At 40.5% G+C, this 25,517-nt stretch overlaps 1 protein-coding gene across 4 annotated transcripts in view; it reads right to left on the bottom strand.

The window, feature by feature from the left end:
- Window positions 1-25,517, bottom strand: part of unm_sa1614 (un-named sa1614) — a 273,238-nt gene that overhangs the window by 11,394 nt on the left and 236,327 nt on the right. For all 4 annotated transcript variants that reach the window (XM_060836540.1, XM_060836537.1, XM_060836539.1 and 1 more), the window contains 4 exons: window positions 22,549-22,749; window positions 17,534-17,594; window positions 16,405-16,463; window positions 7,981-8,162 (listed from right to left, as the gene is read on the bottom strand). In XM_060836540.1, the coding sequence (XP_060692523.1) occupies window positions 7,981-8,162; window positions 16,405-16,463; window positions 17,534-17,594; window positions 22,549-22,749 (503 nt within the window). The remainder of the gene's footprint in view (window positions 1-7,980; window positions 8,163-16,404; window positions 16,464-17,533; window positions 17,595-22,548; window positions 22,750-25,517) is intronic.

Below are 25,517 nucleotides of genomic sequence, written 5' to 3'. Positions count from 1 at the left end.
TCCCCTGGCTTGCAGGATTGCCACCAGGTTTATTGAGCAGTTTTCCCAGTTGCTGAGATGTCCATCTGCCAAAGGCAAAATGCCAGCTTTGGGAAGAGGACCTTAAGTGGCTAGTAAAGTGACCACTTAGCAACTTCATCTGGCATAAGGATGAACAGGCTACCTGACACCTGAGCCCTCCATTATTAAAATACCATATCAGAGCATGGTTGGGGAAATATATTTCCGGACATAGTAATGTTCATGTTTGTTCTACAAGATTTTTCTAACCATATGTATCCTAAATCGCAAATTAGAAGAATTGCTTCGGCCTAAGACATTTATACAACGTGTTAGCTATGGCACAGCTTATCACTCTTAGTATTGGATAGAAAATAACTGTGTTGCATTCTATTTCCACAGATCAGATATTTGTTTTGATTTCATTACATTAAATCTAAAAATTCAAGCTTGCCTTCAGCAAAACACAGATTTTACTTATCTCGGTTAACTTTGAATAACTTTTTCTAGAACATATTTTACTTTCTCAAATCAAAGGTGTGGCAATGGGTTCCAGTTATGCCTGTCTCTTTATGAGGTGTGTGGAATGTTCCAGTCCTATTCGGGCCCCCAACCATAACTCTTCCTCAGTTACTGTGATGATTTTGTCAGTGCTATGTTCTTCTCTCTTCTATAATTGAAAAAAAAGTTAATTAGCTTTGCTTCAAATTTCTATCCTTCTCTCACCTTCACCTGCTCCATTTCTGATTCTTCCCTTCCCTTCCTTGACTTTACTGTTTCCATTTCTAGGGTTAGGCTTTCCATCAATACCCAATACAAATCCACCATGCCCCACAGTTACCTTGACTCCATCTCTTCACACACTCCTTCCTGCAAGGATTCCTATTTATTCTCCCAGTTTCTTCATCTCTGTCATGTTCTGATGATGCCATCTTCCACCAGGACACCTCTGACAGTCATTTTTCTTCAACTGAGCAGTCCCCAACACTCTGGTTTGACAAGGCCCTCAACTGTGTCTGACCCATCTCCCACACTTCTGCCCTGACCTCTTTCGATCCATCCCAGAATAATAATTGGGTTCCTCTCGTCCTTACTTTCCATCTCACCAGTGTCCAAATTCCAAGTATCATCCTCTGCCACCTCCAGCAGGGTACCATCAAAAACATTTCCTCCTCCCCTCCACGATCAGCATTCCACAGGGATCACTCCTTTATTATAGAATCATGGAATCCCTACAGTGTGGAAAGAGGCCATTTGACCCATCAGGTCTACACCTCTGAACAGCATCATAACCAGACCCAGGTCCCCACCTTATCCATGTAACCCCACATTTACTGTGGCTAATCCACCTATCCTGCACATCCCAAGACACTACACAGTAACTTAGTATGACCAATCACTCCTAATACTTCCTCATCCTCCCCACCCCCACTCTCATCCTAGCACCTTCCCATTCAATCAAGTAGATGTAATACTTGAGCTGAAAAATGTGTTGCTGGAAAAGCACAGCAGGTCAGGCAGCATCCAAGGAGCAGGAGAATCGATGTTTTGGGCATAATCCCTTCTTCAGGAATGTAGATGTAATACTTGCCCATTTACTTTCTTCCTCCTTACTGTTCAAGACCCCAGTCACTTCTCTGGGTGAAGCAGTGTTCTGCTTGCACTTATTTTAATCTAGTCTATTCCATTCACTACCAACAAAGCAGACTCCTTTACACTGAGATGACCAAACACAAACTTGGTAGCTGCTTTGTTTGAGGAATAATTCTGATCTTCCAGGTGCTTTGCATTTTAATATCCTTATTCCCATGCTAAAATTTCCATTCTGGGCCAGTGTTCAACGAAGGTTAATGCAAGCTCACAGACAGCACATCATTTTGATTTACAGACTTTACAGTCTCTGGGACTCAATATTCAGAGCATAACCTCTGTATTGCATTTTTCCTACTGACCCTCCCCCCACCCCAGCTGTGTATGATCTATGTCCTATAGGATCCTCTGTCAATAGCATAAAAAACAGTTTTCCAGCCTCTTTCAGGTCTCAGTAAGAGTCATATTAGACTTGAAACTTCAAATCTGTTTCTGTTTCTGCAGATGCTGCCAAATTTCTTCTTGTTTTCATTTCAGATTTCTAGCATGTGCTGTAGTTTGCTTTTATGTGAGGGGTGTGCACCTAGACTTAATTTCTCTGGGCTAGGTAATGACAATAAGTAAATCTTTCCATTTACTTATCCAGTGTGAATTGCAATTGTGTGAACAATGTGGCAATGAGAAAATCAAAGATGACAGTGACTCTGACCCTTCACACCATTGGCACTCTACAGCTTTGTCCATGAGGTACTACTGGAATCAACAACTTTATCGGCAAGTCTTGATGCAAACAATTATCTTGAAAAAGATTAATTTAGGTTTCATTTTTGAAGCCTGATCCTTACATAGTTAACATGAACAATTTTAAGTTGTGGATGTCATACAAAGACAATTAAATTGCACAATGGCTGATCACTTTCTGTTTTGCGCAAAGTATTTCAAATCCCTGACAGCTTTGACCCTGGAGGTAGTTTTCTAATTTGAGGTACTTCGCATGAGGCTATGAATCTGTGATTTGAATAGTTTACCTTGACAATGTGCCAAAATTCTGAATCTCATACAGCCACATTTGGCTTTCTCACAGGAATTTGAGGATGTGACTTTTATCATCTTAATTGCGGTTCTGGAAATTTAACTGGAGTTGATGTCATCTTAGGCTGTGCTACTGCAAACAGCTGTCAAGACATGATATGACCATCTCAGCTGTTCATCTTGGCTGGAGAGAGATTTTATTTAGGATCTGCATTTTTTTTCTCTCTGCTAACAGTGGAGTCATTTTGGCCTGCTAGTTTAGAATGTTAAAGTTAGCATTTCCATTGTTTTATCTGTAGACAATCTAAATCTAGGGTCTCTCCATCAGAATGGTTATTTAAAATATCATTTTCTCCCCCTTATCTCTTACTAATATTTGCATTTCTGTAGGCTCCAACAGTTTTCCATTCCTTTCCCAAGTATGTTCAAGCTGTCTCTGTTTAAGTGTGCATATTATCCCCACACACATCTCTTAAAAAGAAACCACTGAGAAAATACTGATATTTGCCATTTAGTTTTCTTAGACAGAAGTTTGAAAACAAAAATCTTTTAAGTGGAGACTGCTAGATTTTAGGATAAACTGTATCATTGGAGTTGACTGAACGGTACTTATGTATTCTAGAAAATTAGCTACACCACCTATATTCGGATTGCAAGATGAAAATTTAAATCAGAGGGTTAGAGGATCAGATTTTCATTTTGTTTTTGAATCCAAGATCTGCCATTGTGGGCTATTCACAGGAATTTTGACTGGGTCATCTCTTTAATTGACATACGGACAGTTTCCCTGTCATGGGCCCTGAAAGTGAGAGGGACAATCAAAGACCTCCAGATTCAGGAGGTGGGTTTGTTGTGGGAGCAGCACTCCATCTAAATAATAGTTTTTGGCTTGATTCACATTAGTTTGTCATTGGGTGCCCATTTCCAAGAAATGAACTGCTTCCTGTTGTGCTGGGAAACTGGAAAAATCACTGTTGGTCTCCTTTAACTATCACTGACATGTTCCTGATAAGACCTTCTGGACCCTGAATCAGTTGCACTTAATACAGTCATCACTAGTAATGGTGTCCAGAAAATGGTGCCTGCATGCTGGCTGATGCTGGTATTTTTAGACCCAGTCTTTTTTCCCTGCATTAGGATCTGAAAACTCTGCCCAGAATCATAACTCTGGGTAAAGGTTTTGGGAGAAGTTTTAACTTTTCCAGTTCAGTGCTAACCTAGTACAGCAGACAGCCTTCTAAAAAAAAACTGCCTGAATCCTGTTCCATTAAAAACAACAAAAAAAGGAATATGAAATTCAAGCTGCTCTGTACCTCTTTATCTGGTCTCTCCCTGCCTTCCTAACTTAGTAACCAAATCCAATGAAGATTGTTTTACATCAGACTCAAACTTCAATTCTACTTCTCTGGTTGTTCTTTCTCTCCTTAATTCTGGTCAGGTATAATTCCTGGAGGTCCCTTTGGGAGATTTAGCAAAACACTCATTTTATTATGGGTCAACACCACATAACAGGTTGAAGAATGGCTTTGATCTTCCCATCAAGGAGACCAAGTCCGATGGGCATCACTGACTACAAAGACAGAAAAGGAATCAGAGGATAAAAGGAGTTTGGAAATCTTGGTAGAGTCATAAAGTCATGGAGATGTACAACATGGAAACAGACCCTTCGGTCCAACCCATCCACGCCGACCAGATATCCCAATCCAATCTAGTCCCACCTGCCAGCTCCCAGCCCATATCCCTCCAAACCCTTCCTATTCATATACCCATCCAAATGCTTCTTAAATGTTGCAATTGTACCAACCTCCACCACTTCCTCTGGCAGCTCATTCCATACATGTACCACCCTCTGCGTGAAAAAGTTGCCCCTTAGGTCTCTTTTATATCTTTCCCCTCTCACCCTAAACCTATGCCTCTAGTTCTGGACTCCCCGACCCCAGGGAAAACACTATTTCTGTTTATCTTATCCATGCTCATCATAATTTTGTAAACCTCTATAAGGTAACCCCATCAGCCTCCGACGCTCCAGGGAAAACAGCCCCAGCCTGTTCAGCCTCTCCCTGTAGCTCAAATGTTCCAACCCTGGCAACATCTTTGTAAATCTTTTCTGAACCCTTTCAGGTTTCACAACATCTTTCCGATAGGAAGGAAACCAGAATTGCATGCAATATTCCATCAATGTCCTCTACAGCCACAACATGACCTCCCAACTCCTGTACTCAATACTCTGACAATAAAGGAAAGCATACCAAACATCATCTTCACTATCCTATCCACCTGCGACTCCACTTTCAAGGAGCTTTGAGCCTGCACTCCAAGGTCTCTTTGTTCAGCAACACTCCCTAGGACCTTACCATCAAGTGTATAAGTCCTGCTAAGATTTGCTTTCCCAAAATGCAGCACCTTGTATTTATCTGAATTAAACTCTATCTGTCACTTCTCAGCCCATTGGCCCATCTCATCCAGATCCTGTTGTAATCTGAGGTAACCCTCTTTGCTGTCCACTACACCTCCAATTTTGGTGTCATCTGCAAACTTACTAACTGTACCTCTTATGCTCGCATCCAAATCATTTATGAAAATGATAAAAAAATAGAGGGCCCAGCACCGATCCTTGTGGCACTCCACTGGTCACAGGCCTCCAGTCTAAAAAACAACCCTCCGCCACCACCCTCTGTCTTCTACCTTTGAGCCAGTTCTGTATCCAAACGGCTAGTTCTCCCTGTATTCTATGAGATCTAACCTTGCTAATCAGTTTCCCATGGGGAATCTTGTCAAACGCCTTACTGAAGTCCATATAGATCACATCTACTGCTCTGCCCTCATCAATCCTCTTTGTTACTTCTTCGAAAAACTCAATCAAGTTTGTGAGACATCATTTCCCACACACAAAGCCATGTTGACTATCTCGAATCAGTCCTTGCCTTTCCAAATACATGTACATCCTGTCCCTCAGGATTCCCTCCAACAACTTGCCCACCACTGAGATCAGACTCACCGGTCTATAGTTCCCTGACTTGTCTTTACCGCCCTTCTTAAACAGTGGCACCACGTCTGCCAACCTCCAGTCTTCCGGCACCTCACCTGTGACTATCGATGATACAAATATCTGAGCAAGAGGCCCAGCAATCACTTCTCCAGCTTCCAACAGAGTTCTCGGGTATATCTGATCAGGTCCTGGGGATTTATCCACTTTTAACCATTTCAAGACATCCAGCACTCCCTCCTCTGTAATCTGGACATGATGTCCAGATGTCACCATCTATTTCCCTGCAGTCTACATCTTCCATATCCTTTTCCACAGTAAATACTGATGCAAAATACTCATTTTGTATCTCCCCCATTTTCTGTGGCTCCACACAAAGGCCACCTTGCTGATCTTTGAGGGGTCCTATTCTCTCCCTAGTTACCCTTTTGTCCTTAATATATTTGTAAAAACCTTTTGGATTCTCCTTAATTCTATTTGCCAATGTTATCTCATGTCCCCTTTTTGGCTTCCTGATTTCTCTCTTAAGTATACTCCTACTTCCTTTATACTCTTCTGAGGATTCACTTGATCTATCCTGTCTATACCCGACATATGCTTCCTTCTTTTTCTTTACCAAACCCTCAAGTTCTCTAGTCATCCAGCATTCCCTATACCTACCAGCCTTCCCTTTCACCCTGACAGGAATACACTTTCTCTGGATTCTTGACAACTTCTGTCAGAGCTTTGTGTATAGGATAACAGATATTATGAAAATGTCATTATTTATAACCGCAGGTGTGCTGTTGGTAATACGCTTCCTGGGAAATTTCCTCTGGGGCCATTAGGGGCTAAAGAGCCTGCAAGACAGCCGAAATCAGGAACCTTGAATTAAATGCTGGCTTCGCCCTACTTCAGCATGAAACATTATCTAAACCACTGAGAGGATTTTCATGTCACTGGTTGCCAGATAAATTGACTGCTAGAGCACATTAAAAAGCTACATGCCTTTTTGGTGGACTGGGTGTGACCAAATGTCTTGCAACATTAGGCGGTACAGTGGTTAGCACTGCTGCCTCACAGCGCCAGAGACTTGGGTTCAATTCCCACCTCAGGCCACTATCTGTGTGGAGTTTGCACATTCTCCCAGTGTCTGCGTGGGTTTCCTCCGAGTGCTCCGGTTTCCTCCCACAGTCCAAACATGTGCAGGTGAGGTGAATTAGCCATGTTAAATTGCCTGCAGTGATAGGTGAAGGGGTAAATGTAGGGGAATGGGTCTGAGTGGGTTGCTCTTCGGAGGGTCGGTGTGGACTTGTTGGGCCGAACGGCCTGTTTCCACACTAAGTAATCTAAAAACATTAGCTACATAAGAGTGAATAAACTGTTACTGAAGAATTCATCAGCTACTTAAAGGCCCATTCACTCACTGGCCTTTATCAAGTATTATTAATCCTTGAACAATGTTTATTCTAGAAATTCTGAGGAAGAGTGAGAACTGTGCTTCTCCGCCTTATTCTAAGGAGCAATTATCTCAGCCTGAAATGCTAACTCAGTTTCTCACTACAGATCTGCCTGACCTGTTAGGTACGGCATCTTGTTACAGATTTGCAGGATGAAGGAAGAGAAGGCGAAGGATATGATGAGCAACAATACCTACTGCATATGAGAGAGATAGGAAAGAGAGAACTCCTTCCATTTAGAACAAGTCTCTTCCTTTGGTACTCCTCTATCAGGATCGCCTGTCTATGACAATGAGCTTGTGTTTCCTCTCCCTCAGTCCTCACCTATCCTGAAACCTGTGATTGTGAGTCAGCCTGTGCACTCCACACACTCAGTACAAGTAGCTGCATGGAACCCATATACATTGCTCAACAAGGACTGTTTCTAATCATTGTTTCAGTGCTAAATCTACAAATGCCTATTTTAGCAACTTCAGGCAAATTGAAAGTATAGTAAATCAGTCATTAGGACTAAAATTGCATACTAAATACAGACTCTCAAATAGATATATCTTATTACATCAATACTCACTTAGTGTCTGATTTGATTCTACCGCCAAAATAACTCTCTTGATCTTAGGGTGATGAGCCAGAAGTTTTGGTTTTCAGAAATGTATTGAAATTAGGTCAGTAAGCTACTGTTGACTGTTGATGAGGACGAAAATGGCCTGTTCTAGCAATGGTCTGATGGTTTTAATAAGATTTACCATAATTCATGCTTAACAGAAGACTTAATATTTTCACCAATTCCTAATCAATTATCTTATACATTTCATTCTTTTAGTTCAGTAATATGCTTTATTAAATTACAAAATTTCATTACATTAACAAACTAGTACTGTATCACATTGCTAAACATGCATTCCCAATTGTAAAAAGGTGCACATTTCTTACCATATTCATTTTCCGGGGAAGTGGTATTGGGTTTCCAGGTACAACATATGTATCGTTATTTGGTTCAGCAAAGGAAGACATTACAGGTGAAGTAACAGGCCATGGTGACCTCTGGCTAACCTCTGCAACATTTTTGGATTTTTTGGGTATGGAGTAGAGTTGTTCAGGTTTCTTTTGATCTACTAGAAAATAATACATCCAAACAGTTCAAATAAGGAAATCAGTTGCATAATACTTTCAACTTTTTAGCAGAAGCAACAGATTTTTGACTGAAGACTGTACTCGCAGCCGAAGAAGTGATGACAAATACACATTGAGGAACCAAATAGAAAGTATTTTGTAACCTGTCCACACTCCAAAAACATCTGTATTAATAATTCTTTCTTTAGGCTGCTGTAAAGTTCAAAGTTTAATTGGAGCACCCAATGTGATTCTTAGCCTTACAAATCAGGTTCAGTTGCTCTGTACTGAGTTAGACAGAGATACATCTTTAATCATGGGAGCTAGTTTCACATCATAGCTCCCAATGGCATATGCTGGACATGATAGATACTCCAGTCAGTTAAAGAATAGCAACTGGACTTGCTGAATGGCCACAGAGAAGCGCTTCAGCATTACATGGTTGGCGGTCTCACAGGTTGAAGGGGAAGCTGCTGATCTTTATAGAACATAGAACATTACAGCCATCAATGTTGTGCCGACCTGTCATACCAATCTGAAGCCCATCTAACCTACACTATTCCATGTAAATCCATATGCTTGTCCAATGACGACTTAAATGTACTTAAAGTTGACAAATCTACTACCGTTGCAGGCAAAGCATTCCATACCCTTACTACTCAACTGCTAATATGTGGCTGCAAAGATTGTTGTCACCATTCTCTTGTTCTTACTTGGCCTACAGAACTTTGTTGGTCTGAAATGGTAGAGGAAACCCATTAAGTAGTCTAATCAGAAAACGCAGCAGTTTAAACAGGATGCAGTTTATTGCACAACTACAATCAGATATAAGCTAAATTAGTTAAGACGTTATTACTAAGACTATAGTGATATCTGGCATAATAGTCTGTTCCCTGGATAATTTTCAGATGTTCTGCCTTTCATCATGGCATCATCAAAGTGGGTGGAACTTAATGCAGTCTTTAGCATTAACCCTTTCGACAGCTGAGGGTTGTCCAGATTTTCTGTGGAAGATTGAAACCAGTGACTTTCACCATTCAGGTCAGTTAACAAGTTGTATTTGTAGATATACGCAATCAATTTGGAGGTGCATGATCAAGAAGGGAGGCTTATGTTAGCTTGTAAAGCAGTAGGCACAAGGCAACCCTCAAGAGTATGTATTTTTTAAAAAATGTCCTGTTTCAATGAGGGTGCATCATCAGCTGTTACGTGGTAGTATTCTTTGAGGAGGATGTTTTCCCAGTGGGTATCAGAAGTTCAGTATGTGTCAGCACTGGAAGCATTTGAGCTGTGTTGATTTCAATGCCCCGGAAACAATCTTAATGACTTCCCAGAGATGGATATCTACAGCATTTGTGTGGTGGTTCCAAGTTGGGCAGCAGCACTCTACTGTTGGGTAGACCAAGGCCAGTGAAGCAGCATATGGTCTGTTGGCTCTGCTATCGCAGGTTGTACTTGCCAATCTCCCTGTGTAACATTCATTTTCTTGCCTTTACCTGTGCTTTGGTTTTCTCATAGTTTTGCAGGTAAATCAATATACTGCCAAAAGTGATACCACGATATTTTGAGTTTGGATGAGTGGTCAACCACAGAACTGGACTTGACGTTCTTCCCCGTCCTTCGAGTTGTTCAGGTAAAACAATAGTCTTGATAGTGTTTGAGTTAACTTTTAATTTGCTGACGTAGGCTTCCGCTTCCAGAGAATAGATTTTCAGTGATTGTTTTCTCAATTTCCTCACATTTGTTAGCATTGAATGCCAGAGCAAAGTAGTCAGCATATGTGAAGAGCCATGGACCTTTGGGAGCGAATTTACTAGCATTAAAATGTATGTTGTGGGTGGCACAGTGGTTAGTACTGCTGCCTCATAGCACCAGGGACCCACATTCAATTCTAGTCTTGGGCAATTGTCTGTGGGTAATTTGCATATTCTCCCTATGTCGGCATGGGTCTCCTCCCAAACATGTGCAAATAAGGTGGATTGGCCATGCTAAATTGTCCTGTAGTGACCAGGAATGTGCAGGCTAGTTGGATTCGCCATGGTAAATGGGTTATTTAAATAGAGGATGAGGGGGTGCTCTTTGGATGGTGAGTGCAGGTCCAATGGGCCACGTCTTCTTTGTGCACTGTAGGGATTCTATGATATGTTGAAGAGAGCAATGAGGGGACGGATCTCAGTGAGACTCAGTTATTCATTATGGGAGGTGAATTTGATTTTCACGGTACACACTGAGCACAGAATTGCCGATCTGTTGGGTTTTCACAGTGCATAATTTTGAAGAGCAGTAACAGCATGCCTATACACCATATTTTATCATGGGCATAGGATCAGTCAACAAAGATGGGACCTATCTTCAGGCCTTATTGTAAGCTATATGTGCTGACAGTGTCAGGATTTGCTCGGACCAGTTCAATTCTGTTTGGGACTATGTTGGGGAAGGTTGGTGTTGCGCATATTGCTGCTTCCAAGGTGGGACTCAATGTGTTTAGAAGAATTTTGTTACTGAGAGCAAGGCAACATGAGTAGAAATTGCCTGGGTCATTGAGTAATTTTCCTGGCCTTGCAATGACCACCATCTTAGATTTATTTTATATCCTTGCATGGGACATGGGTGTCACTGGCAAGGCTGGCATTTGACCACCCATTTCTAATTGCCTTGAACTGATTGGTTCTCTGTGCCATTTCAGAGGACCATTAGGAGTTAATATCATTATAGGTCTGGAGTCACATGTAGAGCATATCAGGCAAGGATGGCAGTTTCCTTCTCTAAATGACATTAGTGAACCAGATGTGATTTTACGACAATCGGCAATGGTTACATGATCACCATTAGATGATCTGTTTGATTTTCAGATTTCACTGAAATCACATTTCATCATCTGTTATGATAGGATTCTAAACATATCTACAGGTCATCAGTCTAGGATTCTGGATTACCAGTCGAGTGGTATTACCACATGCCATCACCTCCTCTAAACGCAAGTGACAGCACGAGATGTTTAGAATGGTGCCTCTTCTGTGAAGAGGGGGAAAAAAGCTTTGGTAGCCACTAATAGGCCTGTGATCCAATATGCTTCAGAAATTATGGGTAAATCCAATTAAGTCTCACTGGATCCCAATATCACTGTTGCTTGGCCATGATCCTGGGAGAAGAGAGGAGAGAAGGTTGACGGAGGACAACCAGCAGTAGCACCCAAAGCCTAATGTTTACTATGGACACTGGGAAATTGTGAGGGTCCTCACATGACCCTTTGTGCTTCCCACGTTTCTAATGTGGAGCTTGCCAAATTGGTCTGGACATGGGCTGCTTGTGTTGTGAACCAGAAATCCCAGTTGGCAGGAGAGCTAGGTCATCACAGATCCTGAAATTAATTCTAATTGAGCTAAATTGACTAATTCCTGTTTGGACAGGCAGCCAAATGACTTGGAAGCTGGAATCGTGTCTGAGAATCAACATGGTCCAGTGATGACAAGTTGCATGTGCAAATATCTCCAATCTGGATCCTGACAGGTTTTAAAAATCTAGCTCATGCATATCCATGGTAGTGGATATTCAATGGCCTCAACAATCAGGAACTAGAGACATGATCAATGACCAGCGGTACCCCTCTATCACCCAATCCCTTTGGAAGGTATGCATTTTGGCAGTGGAACAAGGACAGTTTGAATGCCAATGCCCCAACAATAGAACAGAATATAAATTCTCAGTGTTCCTGCTCACGCTTTAGAAAGTTCAAATCAGCTGTGTTGCCTAAGAACTGCTAAGCATTCTCAAAATGGATAAAAAGTTTATGGAATCACAGAAATTTCAGGATACAGAAGTAAGTCATTTGGCCCATCTTGTTTTCACTGGCTCTTCAAATGGGTATCATTACCTCATGCCAATCTCTGTCATTTTCCTAATAAACTTGAATATCATTTCTATCCAAATGATCATCTAATACCCTTTTGAATGCTTCAACATGCCTCCATCACATTTCCAGGCAGAGCGGTCCATACCCTAACTATCGGCTATTTGAAAATCTTCTTTTCCACTATGCATTTTCTTCTTTTACAAATCACTTTAAATCTGTGCCCATGGTTCTTGATCCTTTCTCTCTATCTACTTTATCTAGTCCCCTCATGATTTTGAAAACTTCTATCAGATTTCCTTTTAGCCATCTACTCTTCAAGGACAACAGTCCCAATTTCTTCAATCTATCATCAACTGAAATTTCTCATCCCTGGAATCATTCTTAGAAACCAGTTCTGCGCTCCCTCCAATATGTTCACATCCTTCCAATAACTGATGCTCAGAAATGTATACAACATTCCAGCTGAGGTCTAACAAGTGTCTTATACAAGTTCAACGTCACCCCCTTGCTTACACACCGTATGCTCCAATGAATTGAGCTGAGAATACTGAATGCTTTATTATTTTCTCTCAAACTGTTCTGCCACCTTCAGTAACTATTGCACATATACACCCAGGCCCCTCTGCTCCTGCCACTCCTTTTGAATTGTAATCCCTAATTTATATTGTCTTTCAAAATTCTTCCTACCAAAATGCATCACCTCACACCTTTTGCATGAACCTCATCTGCCACTTGTACACCCATTCCACCAACCTGTCTATGTTCTTTAGAAGTTCTACACCGTCTTTATCACAGTTTACAATTCTTTTAAGTTTCATGTCATCTGTAAAGTGTGAAATTGTCCTGATACATCAAGAGCTAGATCATAAATATATATCAGGAAAAGCAGCAATCTCAATGCTGTTCCCTGCAAAACCTCACCACAAGCCTTCTTTCAGCCTGAAAAATTTATCCCTTGATCATGACTAAATGTTTCCTATTACTCAATTTGTTTTGTACCAATGTTGCTACTGTCCTTTTCATCCATGACCAATAACTTTCCTCAGAAGTCTGTTGTGTGGCACTGGAGCAAATGCCATCTGCAAGACCGCATACATAGCATTAGCTTCTAGCCTTTCTTTTACCTCTTCAAAAAACTTCAGCAGGTTAGTTTAACTTAATTTCCTTTTTAGAAATGAATGCTGGCTCTTATTAATCAACCCACTTTTTTCCACGTGACTGCTAATTCGACCCTGAATAATTCTTTCTACTGTGCCAACAAGAACTGCACATGGTATTCCATTTGTGGCCTAAACCTAATCCTAATTCTATCCCCACAACTGAAGTTAAACTGACTGATTTGTACTTGTTGAGCTTATCCTTATGACCTTTCTCAAAAACCTTTTGCAATTTTTCAGTTTTTTGGTACCTTCCCCAAATCTACGTAAGTCTGGAAGATTATAATCAGTGCCCCTGCAATCTCAACTCTCACTTCCTTCAAAATCCTTGGATGTATCTCATCCAGTCCCAGTGCTCTAGCACCACTGATCCAGAAACTGCTGTGCTCTTCCAGCATCACTGATCCAGAATCATTTCCCCTTCCCCCACCTCACCCTAGTTCCAAACTTCCAGCTCAGCACTGTCCCCATGACTTGTCCGACCTGCTTAGCTCCTTTTCCACCTATCTACTCCACCCTCTCCTCCCTGACCTATCACCTTCATCCCCTCCCCCACTCACCTATTGTACTCTATGCTACTTTCTCCCCACCCCCACCCTCCTCTAGCTTATCTCTCCACGCTTCAGGCTCACTGCCTTTATTCCTGAAGGGCTTTTGCCCGAAACGTCGATTTTGCTGCACGTTGGATGCTGCCTGAACTGCTGTGCTCTTCCAGCATCACTGATCCAGAAGATGTCAAGAGAGTCAAAAAGTGTGTTGCTGGAAAAGCACAGCTGGTCAGGCAGCATCCTAGGAACAGGAGAGTCGATGTTTCGGGCATAAGCCCTTCATCAGGAATGCGCCAACAGTCTATCTAACACTTGTTTCACATCAATTTTGAACCTTTCTAGTTCCACCCTCTGGTCTGGATTGCATCTCCAACTTTGGTAAAGACTGATGAATAGTCTTCATTTAACACCTCAGCCATGCCTGCTGCATCTCCATACAAATGCACTTTCTGGGTCTCTAATTGGTCCCACTCCTCTGCTTGCCACCCTCTTACTAATTATATGCCAATGGCAAATTTTAGGACATCATTTTATGCTAGTCTGTTCTCATCATTCCTCTTTGCTTCTCTTATTTTCTTTTCATCTTTCCTCTGAAACTTATTTATACCTCTTGGTTTTAAATTGCATTTTTATTCTGTTCTCTGGCCATAAGACCATAAAATATAGGAGCAGAATTATTTAATTTTGTCACATGTACACAGATACTGTGAAAAGTATCGTACTGTGTGCTAACCAGACAAATGATACCTTACTCAAGTACATCAGGGTAATAAAACAGAATGCAGAATATTGTGTTACACCTACAGATAAAGCACAGTGAAAAGCCAGTTCTAATATATGAGAGTCCTTTCATAAGTTTGATTACAGCAGGGAAGAAGCTATTCTTGAATTAGGTCATTCATCTACGATAATTTTCTGTTACAAGTTTAATTAGCATAGAAGCAGGTCCTTCAGCCCATCATGTCTATACTGACCAACAAACACCAAATTACACTAATCCCTTTTATCTGCGCTTGTTTCATAGTTGACTATGTCCTGCTATTTTAAGTACTGATTCTGATATTTCTTAAATATTGCGAGATACCACCCTTTTAGGCAGCATATTCCATATTTCTACCACTCTCTGGATGGAAAAATATCTTCTCATATCCCAACCACTTGCTCCTCACCTTATATCCTCTGGTCTTAGCTATGTCTTTCATGGGGAAAAGATTCTCACAATCTATCCCTTTCATAATTTTGTATATCTAAATGAGATCCCCTTCAACCTCCTCTACTCCCAGGAAATCCAGTCTCTCTCCATAACTGAGTTCTTTTATCCCAGGCAATATCTTGGTGAATCTCCTCTGCACCCTCTTTCATGCCATCACATCCTTCTGATAGTGTGCTAAGAAGAACTACACATGATATTCCATTTGTGGCCTAACCAATGTTCTATAAAGTTGAAACAAAACTTCGTTGCTCCGAGAGTCGGTTCTGATATAACGCTATAATTCTGTTCTTGTGCAGTCTCGCATTAAAAATATTTAGTGCAATAGCCATGCCATTTATATTAACGGGGCCAGGATCACGTTCTAGCGAATACAGATAAGGAAAGTTTCCTTTCTACAAATAACGGTAAAGGTGATTCGCATTGAAGAAACACGCTACAACCAACTGTATATTCTACATCCGAGCTGATAAAAGCAAGCATCCCATACACCTCTTCATCACCCTGTCTACCTATGCTGACATCTTCAGGGATTGCACACCAAGGTCCCTTTGTTCTTCAGTACTCCTTAGGAATCCACCATTCATTGTGTATATCCTTCGCTTATTAGACCTCTCAAACCGCATCACCCTGCACTTATCGGGACTAAGCTCCACCTGCCATTGGTCTACTCAATTTACCAACTGATCAATATGAGATGAGATTGTAGCCTGAGACAATTCTCACTATCAACAACACTCTAATTTTTGTGCCATCTGCAAACTTACCAATTAAACTTTCTAGATTCACATTAAAGTTGATAATGAACAAGACAAACAGCAAGGGTCCCAGCACAAATCCTTGTGGTACATCGCTGGTCACAGGGTTCCAGTTACAAGAACAACGCTCCAACATCGTCCTTTCCCTCCTATTTATAAACCGATTTTGGATCTAGTTTGCCAACTTGCTTTGGATCCCAGGGGCTTTTATGTTTTGGATTTGCCTTCTATATATGACTTTGTCAAAGGCCTTACTGAAGTCCATATAAACCACATCAACTACACTACCCTCATCAATATACTTAGTCACCTTTTTAAAAATAAACTCAATTAAATTAGTCAGGTAGGGTTTCTTTCAAACAAATCCATGCTGACTATCCCTGATCAATCCCTGCCTTTCCAAGTCGTGATTAATCCTGCACTTCAGAACTTGTTTCAAATATTTCCCTGCCATTGACATCGGGTCTGTAATTACATGGCCTATCCCTGCTGCCTTTCTTTAATAAAGGAACCACATTTGCTCCCCTAATTAACTATTCTGCTACTTTGAAAGTATTAAAGCAGAAATGAAACTCAATAAATGTGAGAATAGAACACTGCAAAATACAGAAAATTTTCAAGTTGCAGACTACGAATAGTAACAATCTTGTTCAACGCTTGCACCTGATATAAGAATATCTTTGTAAAACTTAAGTTCAATGATGTGTGTTTTCCTTACCAGTCTCTGGTAATTCTGGGAGAGCATGAAGACCATGTGTTATCTTTGGAGACAGCATGCTGAAACACAAATTGGAAAAAAAAAGATTTAATTAAATAAGTTTAATGGAACGAAGAACTATTCATTTAATTCATTTGTGGATTTTAATAGAAAATTTGAATAATTTCCTTCACTTTTATAAATTTACCTGCAATGTAAAATGTACTTCATGCAAATAGTCTGTGAAGAAAACTACTTAACCTTCAGATCTTTATAATAAAGCCCAACATTCCCCTTTTTGGACTGTCAAGAAATTAAAAATACCAACTTTCAAGTAAATAACAAATAGATATTATCTGAATTTTGTGCTCAGCTCAAAATGAACTGCCTAGAAAGAAAGCTATCTACAAAGGTCAATCAAACTGACAGGAATCTGTCCTCAGGGACAGGGAACATGAGATAATAGCAGAATGGCTATGTTACTAGACTAATTTGGTTGGATCCTAACTGCCCTAGCAATCGACTCATCATTACCTGCTAACAGACAATAAATGTTGATCTTCCAGCAACACTCATATCCTGCGAAAAATGTCAGCAAGTAGGTAGACGTTTAATCAAATTGAAATATTGACACATAGAAGCCAGTAATTCAAAGAACTGCACTTCTAATTTAAAATTTCAGTGTAAAATAAACATAGGACTATATTGAGATAGAAGCTAAAATAAAGATAAACATACTTTTCAGTACCAATAAGGGTGTTTCACAGTAATTATAAAGTCAGTACATCTTTCAAAATCTAGCATACCCTTTCAAAAAAGTAACATTTTCCAGAGTTTTTACAATATGGTAGCAGTGTTGGAATGAATATTTTTGTCAATTCATCATCACAAGGGAGACATCAGTCTATAGGAATACTGCAGTGCACTCTATGGAGAGCCAAGACTCTGGATTTCCCTGTTATTCTTTGCACATAGTGATCACAACGAATGCTGGCAGTTTTTTTGTAATCACATATAAAAAGTAAGGTCATTGTGAATAACAAAATTCAGTCTAAGTTCAGCAGGATTGTTAACATTTCACATGTTAAAACCAAACAATATGATATTTTAACTAAACAGTAAAGTTAGAAAAACCTCGGGAGTATCTAACCTTGGCCTTGGTGAAGATCTATCCACCACTGGAGGAGGCGGACTAGATGGTGGGGTAGATTCTAAAAATTAGAAAATAACAAGGAACATCAATTTATGAACAGGTCTACAGTTTAAATGATCACATTGGTAACATAAGCTTCAACAAATTCATTAAAACATTTATATTTCTAACTCTTTCCAATTAGAGACTATATTCCTTATAGTGTAGTGAGTGTGTTCTGATGAACACAATTTTCCCACTTATATATAATGCACATTTTAATAGCCATTATGTAATAATCTAGATTATTTTCACTGAAGCTATATTATTATATTAAAGTATCTAAGTTAGTTCACTGAGCTTGAAGCTTTTCTTTCAACCATACTAGGTAACATCATCAATGAGAGACTCTGGTGAAGTGCTGGTGGTATGTCCTGCCTCTCTATTTATAGGTCTTGATTTCTTAAGATGAGTGATATCATTTCTGGTTCTTATTTTCAGAGGAAGGTGGATGGGATCTAATTCGATGTGCTTATTGATGGAGTTCTGGTTAGGATGATATGCCTCTAAGAATTCTTGTACGTGTTTTTGTTTTGCCTGTCCAAGGATGTGTGTGTTGTTCCAGTCAAAGTGGTTGCCTTCACTGGGGTCATTTAACTCAGTTAATTGCCAAGGGAGCATCTGAAAGTGCGAGTTTCTCAAAAGTAAATCTTACTTTAAGCTGGTCGACACATCAAACTAGTTTTGACAGTGTTATAGGAGTGAAACTTCCTCCTAGTCCTTTATAGGGGACTGAGCTCCCATTTGCAGCTAAGCAACAGAAAGAACTGTGTTATTCACTCGTAAAGCAAGCCACTGTTGCTTCAAAATGTCTTAATAGATTATATCTTAAAAGCCATCAAAATGCTAGTTTGTCTGTAAATATGAAGATACTTGGCCTTTAGGCTTTTCAGTTGGACTTCACCTGGAGGGGAGGGTTTTGTTTGGCTCTGGAAGAGAGTTTGGCTGGAATCTGATTGACTTTAACAAGGCCTGTTCTGCTAAGGGAGCCTTGCATTAAGAATGGGACTCCTCAATGAGAGGAATTCTTGCCCTCAAAAGCTGCTGCTCATACTGATTTCCAGCAGTCCCAACAATTCCAGCAATGCCAGAATACAGTACAGGATGGGACTTAGATCACTGAAGTCTCATAAAGATCAAATATAGACACTGGACCCAGGTAAATCTGGGATGTTTTGGACAGAGAGGGATCAGGCAAGCTAGGAAGGGAGCGTGTAGGTTGAAGTGGTTGCGAGAGTGCACTTTGAAGGCCAGAGAGGCAGTGACAATGTGCTAATGGCAATAATACAGAACCCCAATTGAATCCCATCATTACAGAATTAAATTTGAATTGAATAAAATTATTCTGGAATGAAAAGACTAGTTGAGTGGTTACTGCATAACCCTTCTTGATTGTCATAAAAATCCATCAGGTTCACTAATTCTTAAAGGAAATCTGCCATCTTTACCTGGTCTGGTCTACATGTACCTCCAGATGAAATATGGCAAAGTGGTTGACTCTTAACTGCCCTTTGGGCAAGTAAGGCTGAGCAATAAATGCCAGTGATGCCCACAGCTAGTGAATGAATAAAAACAAACTGGATGGGCAAAATGGAGGGTTGAGGGAGATGACATTTTGCAGGGGGGGGGGGGGGGGGGGGGTGACCCTGATGCACACTGGAGACCCATTGATTAATGTAACATGGCACTCCCTTTCCACTTTTAACTAAATGTATTAAAAAAACTGTCCTTTCCATTTCTCATTGTTGAGTGCATTATGGCAGTAGAGGCTGACTGAGGGTCTTGAGTAGGCAATAATAACTATTTAAAGGCTTGAATAGGTCTAATGACAGGCAGCGTAATGGTTGCCTCACATATCCCCTGTATTATGGGGCAATCATGAGCAGGAAGACAATAGGCAAGCCATCCAATATTGTTAATGTGCTCAAACTGCTTAAAACAGGTTCACTGAGGTGGACTTGCAGTAAAATCCAGCCTTTAAATATGGGTAGCAATGGCACCGAAGCATTTCAATTATACATACCTTTGAAATTGACATACGCACACCTTTTGCTCTATTCTACCTGACTGCAAACTGATCATGAGTACAGAGCTTGAGCATTGCTGAAAAAATACATTTTTTCAAAGCTTTTCATCTTGGATTCTTAAGATAGTTTACAAGATAACCAATTCAAAGGGAAAACCAACATTTATACTACATAAGTGGACTCAGTTTGATAGAGACATTGCATTGGAGAATACACTCATTAATGTGGAATGACAGTTAACTGCGGTTTTGCTTTAATTCTAATCAAGGCAGGTTAACTGTCATTAATCAGGGCATGTCCTGAGAAATAAATCAGTGGTTGGTTGGCATTTTGTTAAGTTGGAACGTGTGCAGTGCATGAACATATTTTTTCTGTCTACAAAGAACTGAATCTATGTATTAATATATGTAGCTTCCAGTACACACAAGTGCACTACACAATGAGCCCAATTGACAATCCTGAATTGATTGCCAACTTTATCCAGTTCAATTGCTGAATCACATGTAATATTGAGAGTTTTGCAAGCATAGGCTGGTTGGCTACAGTTAGTATTTTGCTTGCTGCGAACAATGGCAGGGGCATACTGTTGAAATGATCCACACGTCTTTGGACTGTACTGACTATATTACTGACATCAAACTGGCATAAAATTCACATACAGGTCATTCTGTTATAACGTGCTTTGTCAACACAAATTCGCTGGAACGCAATTGACAAATTGGGGGACACTTTCTACAGCATGAACTTTTAAAATGTGTGTTGCTGTAACACGACAACAGCACCAACACTTAAAGCACTTTCTAAAGTGCGATTTTCTATAACACGGGGTTGCACAACAACATAACTATTATATTATAGAAGAACTGACTGTATCACGTTCCTCATTTGTATGATAGAATGTTTTTTTAGCTTGATGATAGCGTCCTGTTAGTGGCGAATACCATTCTTGTTGCTGTATTGTAGCAGTGACAAACAGCTAGCTTGTACCCTACTCTTCCAGGGTGATCTGAATTGGACTGGCCACTTTTCAGAAACAAGAGCGACCACGTGTGGATACATCATGAGTTGTGCAATATACAGCAAGAAACAATCTGATTAGATAGCTGTTATCCAACAGATTGGTTTGTTGAAACCTATTTTAGCATTAGGTTTGCATGACATGGGCATTACATATGAGCAATACAGCTTCTAATTTTCTTTTTGGTGTGCAAACCTTTGAATACTGAGGCATCAACTTCTGAAACTGGAATTCAATGCATTGACCGTGTGGCATGCGCAGAATCTTGGAGCACCTACACATGGTCAAGTAGCATAGAGGGAAGGTTGCTGACAAGGCCAATTTATAGGGCATGGAACTGTAGAAATACAATTCTGACCAGTGAAGGTAGGTTTGTGGTAGGTAGTAGTAGAGACCGCTTTGGTTGATTTCACAACTAAGATATGGAGAAAAGGGAGCTAGCATCACATCCACAAACATCCACTTGCTCTACTACTGATGCTCAGTAGCAGCATGAACTATCTACAAGATGGACTGCAGAAATTCCTCAACTGCATGTCATATAGTTCATGTCTTACATTCCTATTCTTACAGTCGGTCCCTTTCCGAATGAAGGAAAGCACCCCATATATTTTCTATACTTTCAGGGATCTGTGAACATGCATGCCAAGGCCTCTTACCCTAAATCTCAATATCCCCTGTTTATTCTGTACTCCCTTGCTTCATTTGCACTTCTCCAGACTGAATTTTATTTGCCACTTTCCCTCACACTCAACTAAATTGTTGATATCTACCTGCAGTTGACAGCCACCCTTTTCGTTATCACCTACCTGGTCAATCTTTTTATCATCCTTAAACTTCCAAATCACACCTCCCACATTTAAGTCTAAACTATTACAATATGCCACAGACAGCAAGGGATCCAATCCTGAGCCCCGTGAAACAACACTGGAAACCACTTCATATTTGCAAAAATATCCGGTGAACATAATCATATGTTTCCTGTCACTGTGCCAATTTTGGATCAAACTTACCACATTGCCCTGTATCCCACAGGCTTTAATTTTTCCCTAGTTTCCCTTTCAACAGATACTGCCAGACCTATCTCCTGGTTTCTCCAACACTTCGCTTTTATTTTAGTTTTTTTCTGACAGTCTGTTATTGTCAAATGCCTTTTGAAAATTTGTGTAGACAACATCCATTACATTACCTTCAACAATCCTCCTCATTACTTCCTCACATGATGTAATTAACTTAAATCATGCTGACTATTCTGAACTAATCGGTGTCTCTGCAAGTAACATTTAGTCCTGTTTCTTAGTATTGATTCTTATAATTTGTCCACCACCAAGATCAGTCCTATAATTATTTGACCTAACCTCTGCACCCTTTTTGAATGTGCCCATAGACCTCCAATTCAATAGTCCCTCATCTTCATCTAGCGATGATTAGAAAATGATCATCAGAGCAGCTGTTATTTCCTCCCTGGCTTCCTTTAACAGACCAGGGTACAATTCATCAGGCCCCAGTGATTTATTCGCCTTCAACGTCAGTCCTTCCAATATTTCCCTGCTCATTTTATCTACTTTTTCACATCCTCCGCATCATCGCTCTTGTTTGTGAAAACAGAGACAAAATACTCATTTAGAGCCACACTCACATCTTCTGCATTCAAGCACACATTAGGCCCAATCCTTCCTTATTCATCCTCTTGTTCTTACAATTTCCTTAATCATCCATAATGTCCCGATTTGGATTTTTTGATTTTCCTTAACTTTACTTGCCAATATTTTGCCAGAACCTCTTTTTGCATCCGAATGTCTGTTCACTTCACTCCTGTGCTTCCTATACTTCTCCAAGTTTTCAAAAGTACATTTAATTATTTATTTATTCTTTAAATTACCAGTGTTGGCAAAACTAAGAATATTTTGCTACTTTCTAAAACATACCAAATGAGGATTGCTTGCGATTTAGCGGGCTATGAGGTACTCTGGGTGTGGGCTCAGATAATGTCCGTTTATGCTTAGTTGTCAGTGGGGGTAGAGGCGGTCGTTTCTTAGTTGACGAGCTGTCCGAGGTAAAGGCGGCACTTCCAGAAGGAGGACTCTTGACAGAAAGTGGTGGTGGTGGTGGTGGTGGAACACTTGGAGCTACAAAAGCAATAAAATCAATAAAAATTAACTTTGCCTAAGTATTTTGTTGCTGTTGAATAATTTTTCAAAATTGAGTTGATTATCATTCACTCATCTTGAAAACCATATACAATCAACAGTACAGTTTCATAGCAGAAACCTTAGCTAAGATTCAATTATTCCAAGTAATTATGGTTTTACAGAAAAAAAAGGATGTTGGTCAAGTGGTACTATTGATGGGTTATTAATCCAGAAACTTACCTTAATTCCAAACCCACAATAATGTGGTTGACTCTCAACTGCCATTTGAAATGGCCTAGTAAATCACTAATTTGTATTAACTACTGTAAAATCTCAACGAAGAAATGAAACCGGACAGGGTACTTGGCACTGGAAATGACAGTGGTTGAAAGAGCCGTGACCATCCTGCAAAGTTCTCCTTGCTAACATCTAGGGTCTAGTGCTAAAATTGGGAGAGTTGTCTTACAGATTAGTAAAGCAACAGCTGATATAGCTATACTTACAGAATCATACTTGACAGACAATTTTCATACATGCACCTTAGAAAGCAACCTATCTGGATGCACCACAATGTGGTATGGCAACTGCTCTGCCCAAGATTGCAAGAAACTAAGAGAGTCATGAATACAGCCCAGTCATCACATAAATCAGCCTTCCATCCTTTATTCCATCTATATTTCATACTGCCTTGTCTAAAACAACCAACATAATCAAAGACTCCTCCCACACCGGTTATGCTCTCTTCCACTCTCTTCTGTCAGATAGAAGATATAAAAGTTTGAATACACATACAGACAGGCTCAAGAACAACCCTTTCCCTGCTGTTATTAGACTTTTGAATCTTTCAAATGTTAATTCTGATCTCTCTCTGCACCTTGTCTGCAGCGCAACACTGTATTCTGTACTCTGTTTTGCTATTCTAATGCACTTTGTATGGTGTGATCTGCCTGTATAGCATGCAAAACAACAGTTTTCACTGTATCTCAGTATGTGACAACAATAAATAAAACTGAAATTCAATGTCCCAGATGCTGCCATCATCATCCTTGGATATGTCCTGTCACGACCCAGCATATTCCACAATCATTAAAATCTAACCAGATGATCAATTCTTCTTCCATGGACAGTGCAGAAGGATGTGCCAGGTGCATTACCAAGCATACCCAAAAGTGAGGTGTCAACCTAGTGACGCAACCAAACAGCTTAAGAAGCAAGTGATCTCACAACCAATGGATCAGATCGAAGCTCTGCAGTCCTGCCACAACCAGATGTGAATGGCGGTGGACAATTAAACAATTCACTGGAGGAGGCGGCTCCACAAATATTTCCATCCTTGACAATACATATCCCAACACGTCAGTGCAAAAAATAAGGCCGAAACATTCACAGCAGTCTCCGGCCAGAAGTGCCAAGTGGATGATCCATCTTGGCCTCCTCCAGTCATCCTCAGCATCACAGGTACCAGTCTTCAGCCAATTCAATTCATTTCATGTGATATCAAGAAACAGTTGGAGACACTGGATATTGCAAAGATAATGTGCCATGACAACACTCCACCAATAGTACTGAATACTTATGTCCAGAACTTGCTGCTCCCTTTGGCAAGCTGTCCAGTATAGTTACTACACTGACCTCAACCTGACAATGTGGAAAATTGCTCAGGTATGTCCAGTATACAAACATTCAACCTGGCCAATTACCAAGCCATCAGTCTACTCTTGATCATCAGTAAAGTCATCAACAGAGCTACCAAGCAGCACCTGCTCAGAATGCCCAGTCTGAGTTCTGCCACAGCCACTCAGCACCTGACTTCATCATAGCCTAGGTTCAAACATGGAGAAGAGAACTGAATTCCAGAGGTGAGGGAGAGTGACAACCCTTGACAGCAAGGCTGCATTCGAATGATTATGGCATCAAAGAGGCTTAGTGAAACTGGAATCCATCTGTATTAGGGCAAACTCTCCACTATAAGTTGGTTATGGTTGTTGCAGGTCAATCGTCTCAGTCCAGGACATTTCCGCAGGAGTTCTTCAGGGTAGAGCCCTAGATCCAACCACCTTCAGCTGCTTTATCAAGAACCCTTCCTCCATGATAAGGTCAGAAGTGAGGATGTTCGCCAATAATTGCACCATTTGCAATACCTCAGACTGAAGCAGTCCATGATTAAATGCATCAAGATCTGGATTACATCCAGACTTAGGTTGACAATTGGCAAGTAACATTCGTACCACACAAATGTCAGGGATTAACCATCTCCAATAGGAGATAATCTAATCACTACCCTTGGACAGCCAATAGTGTTACTATAACTGAATCCCTTACTATCCACATCTTTGGAATTACCATTGACAGAAACTCAACTGGACTCACCACGTAAACACTGGCTACAACAGCAGGTCCGAGGTTAGGAATACTGCAGTGAGTAAGTCACTAAAACCAATCCACCATCTACAAGGCACAAGTCAGGGGTTTGATGAAAAACTTCCCACTTGCCTGGATGCGTGCAGCTCCAACAACACTCAAGAAACTTGACACCTTCCATGACAAAGCAAGCAACCTGCTTGATTAGTGTAATATTCACAAGCATTCACTCTCGCCAACACCAACGGTTAGTAACACCACTGTGTATGATTTACAAGATACACTGCAGAATTAACCAAAGATCCTCAGATAGTACCTTCTAAACCCATGACCACTTCTATCTAGAAGGACAAGGGTAGCAGATGCATGGGAACACCACCCCCCTTTCGGTTTCCCTCCAAGAC

The sequence above is a fragment of the Hemiscyllium ocellatum genome, chromosome 15, assembly GCF_020745735.1.
Source record: "Hemiscyllium ocellatum isolate sHemOce1 chromosome 15, sHemOce1.pat.X.cur, whole genome shotgun sequence".
Classification (NCBI taxonomy): Eukaryota; Metazoa; Chordata; class Chondrichthyes; order Orectolobiformes; family Hemiscylliidae; genus Hemiscyllium; species Hemiscyllium ocellatum.
The sequence above is the reverse complement of the archived record's forward strand: the minus strand, read 5'-3'. Positions and strand labels throughout refer to the sequence as shown.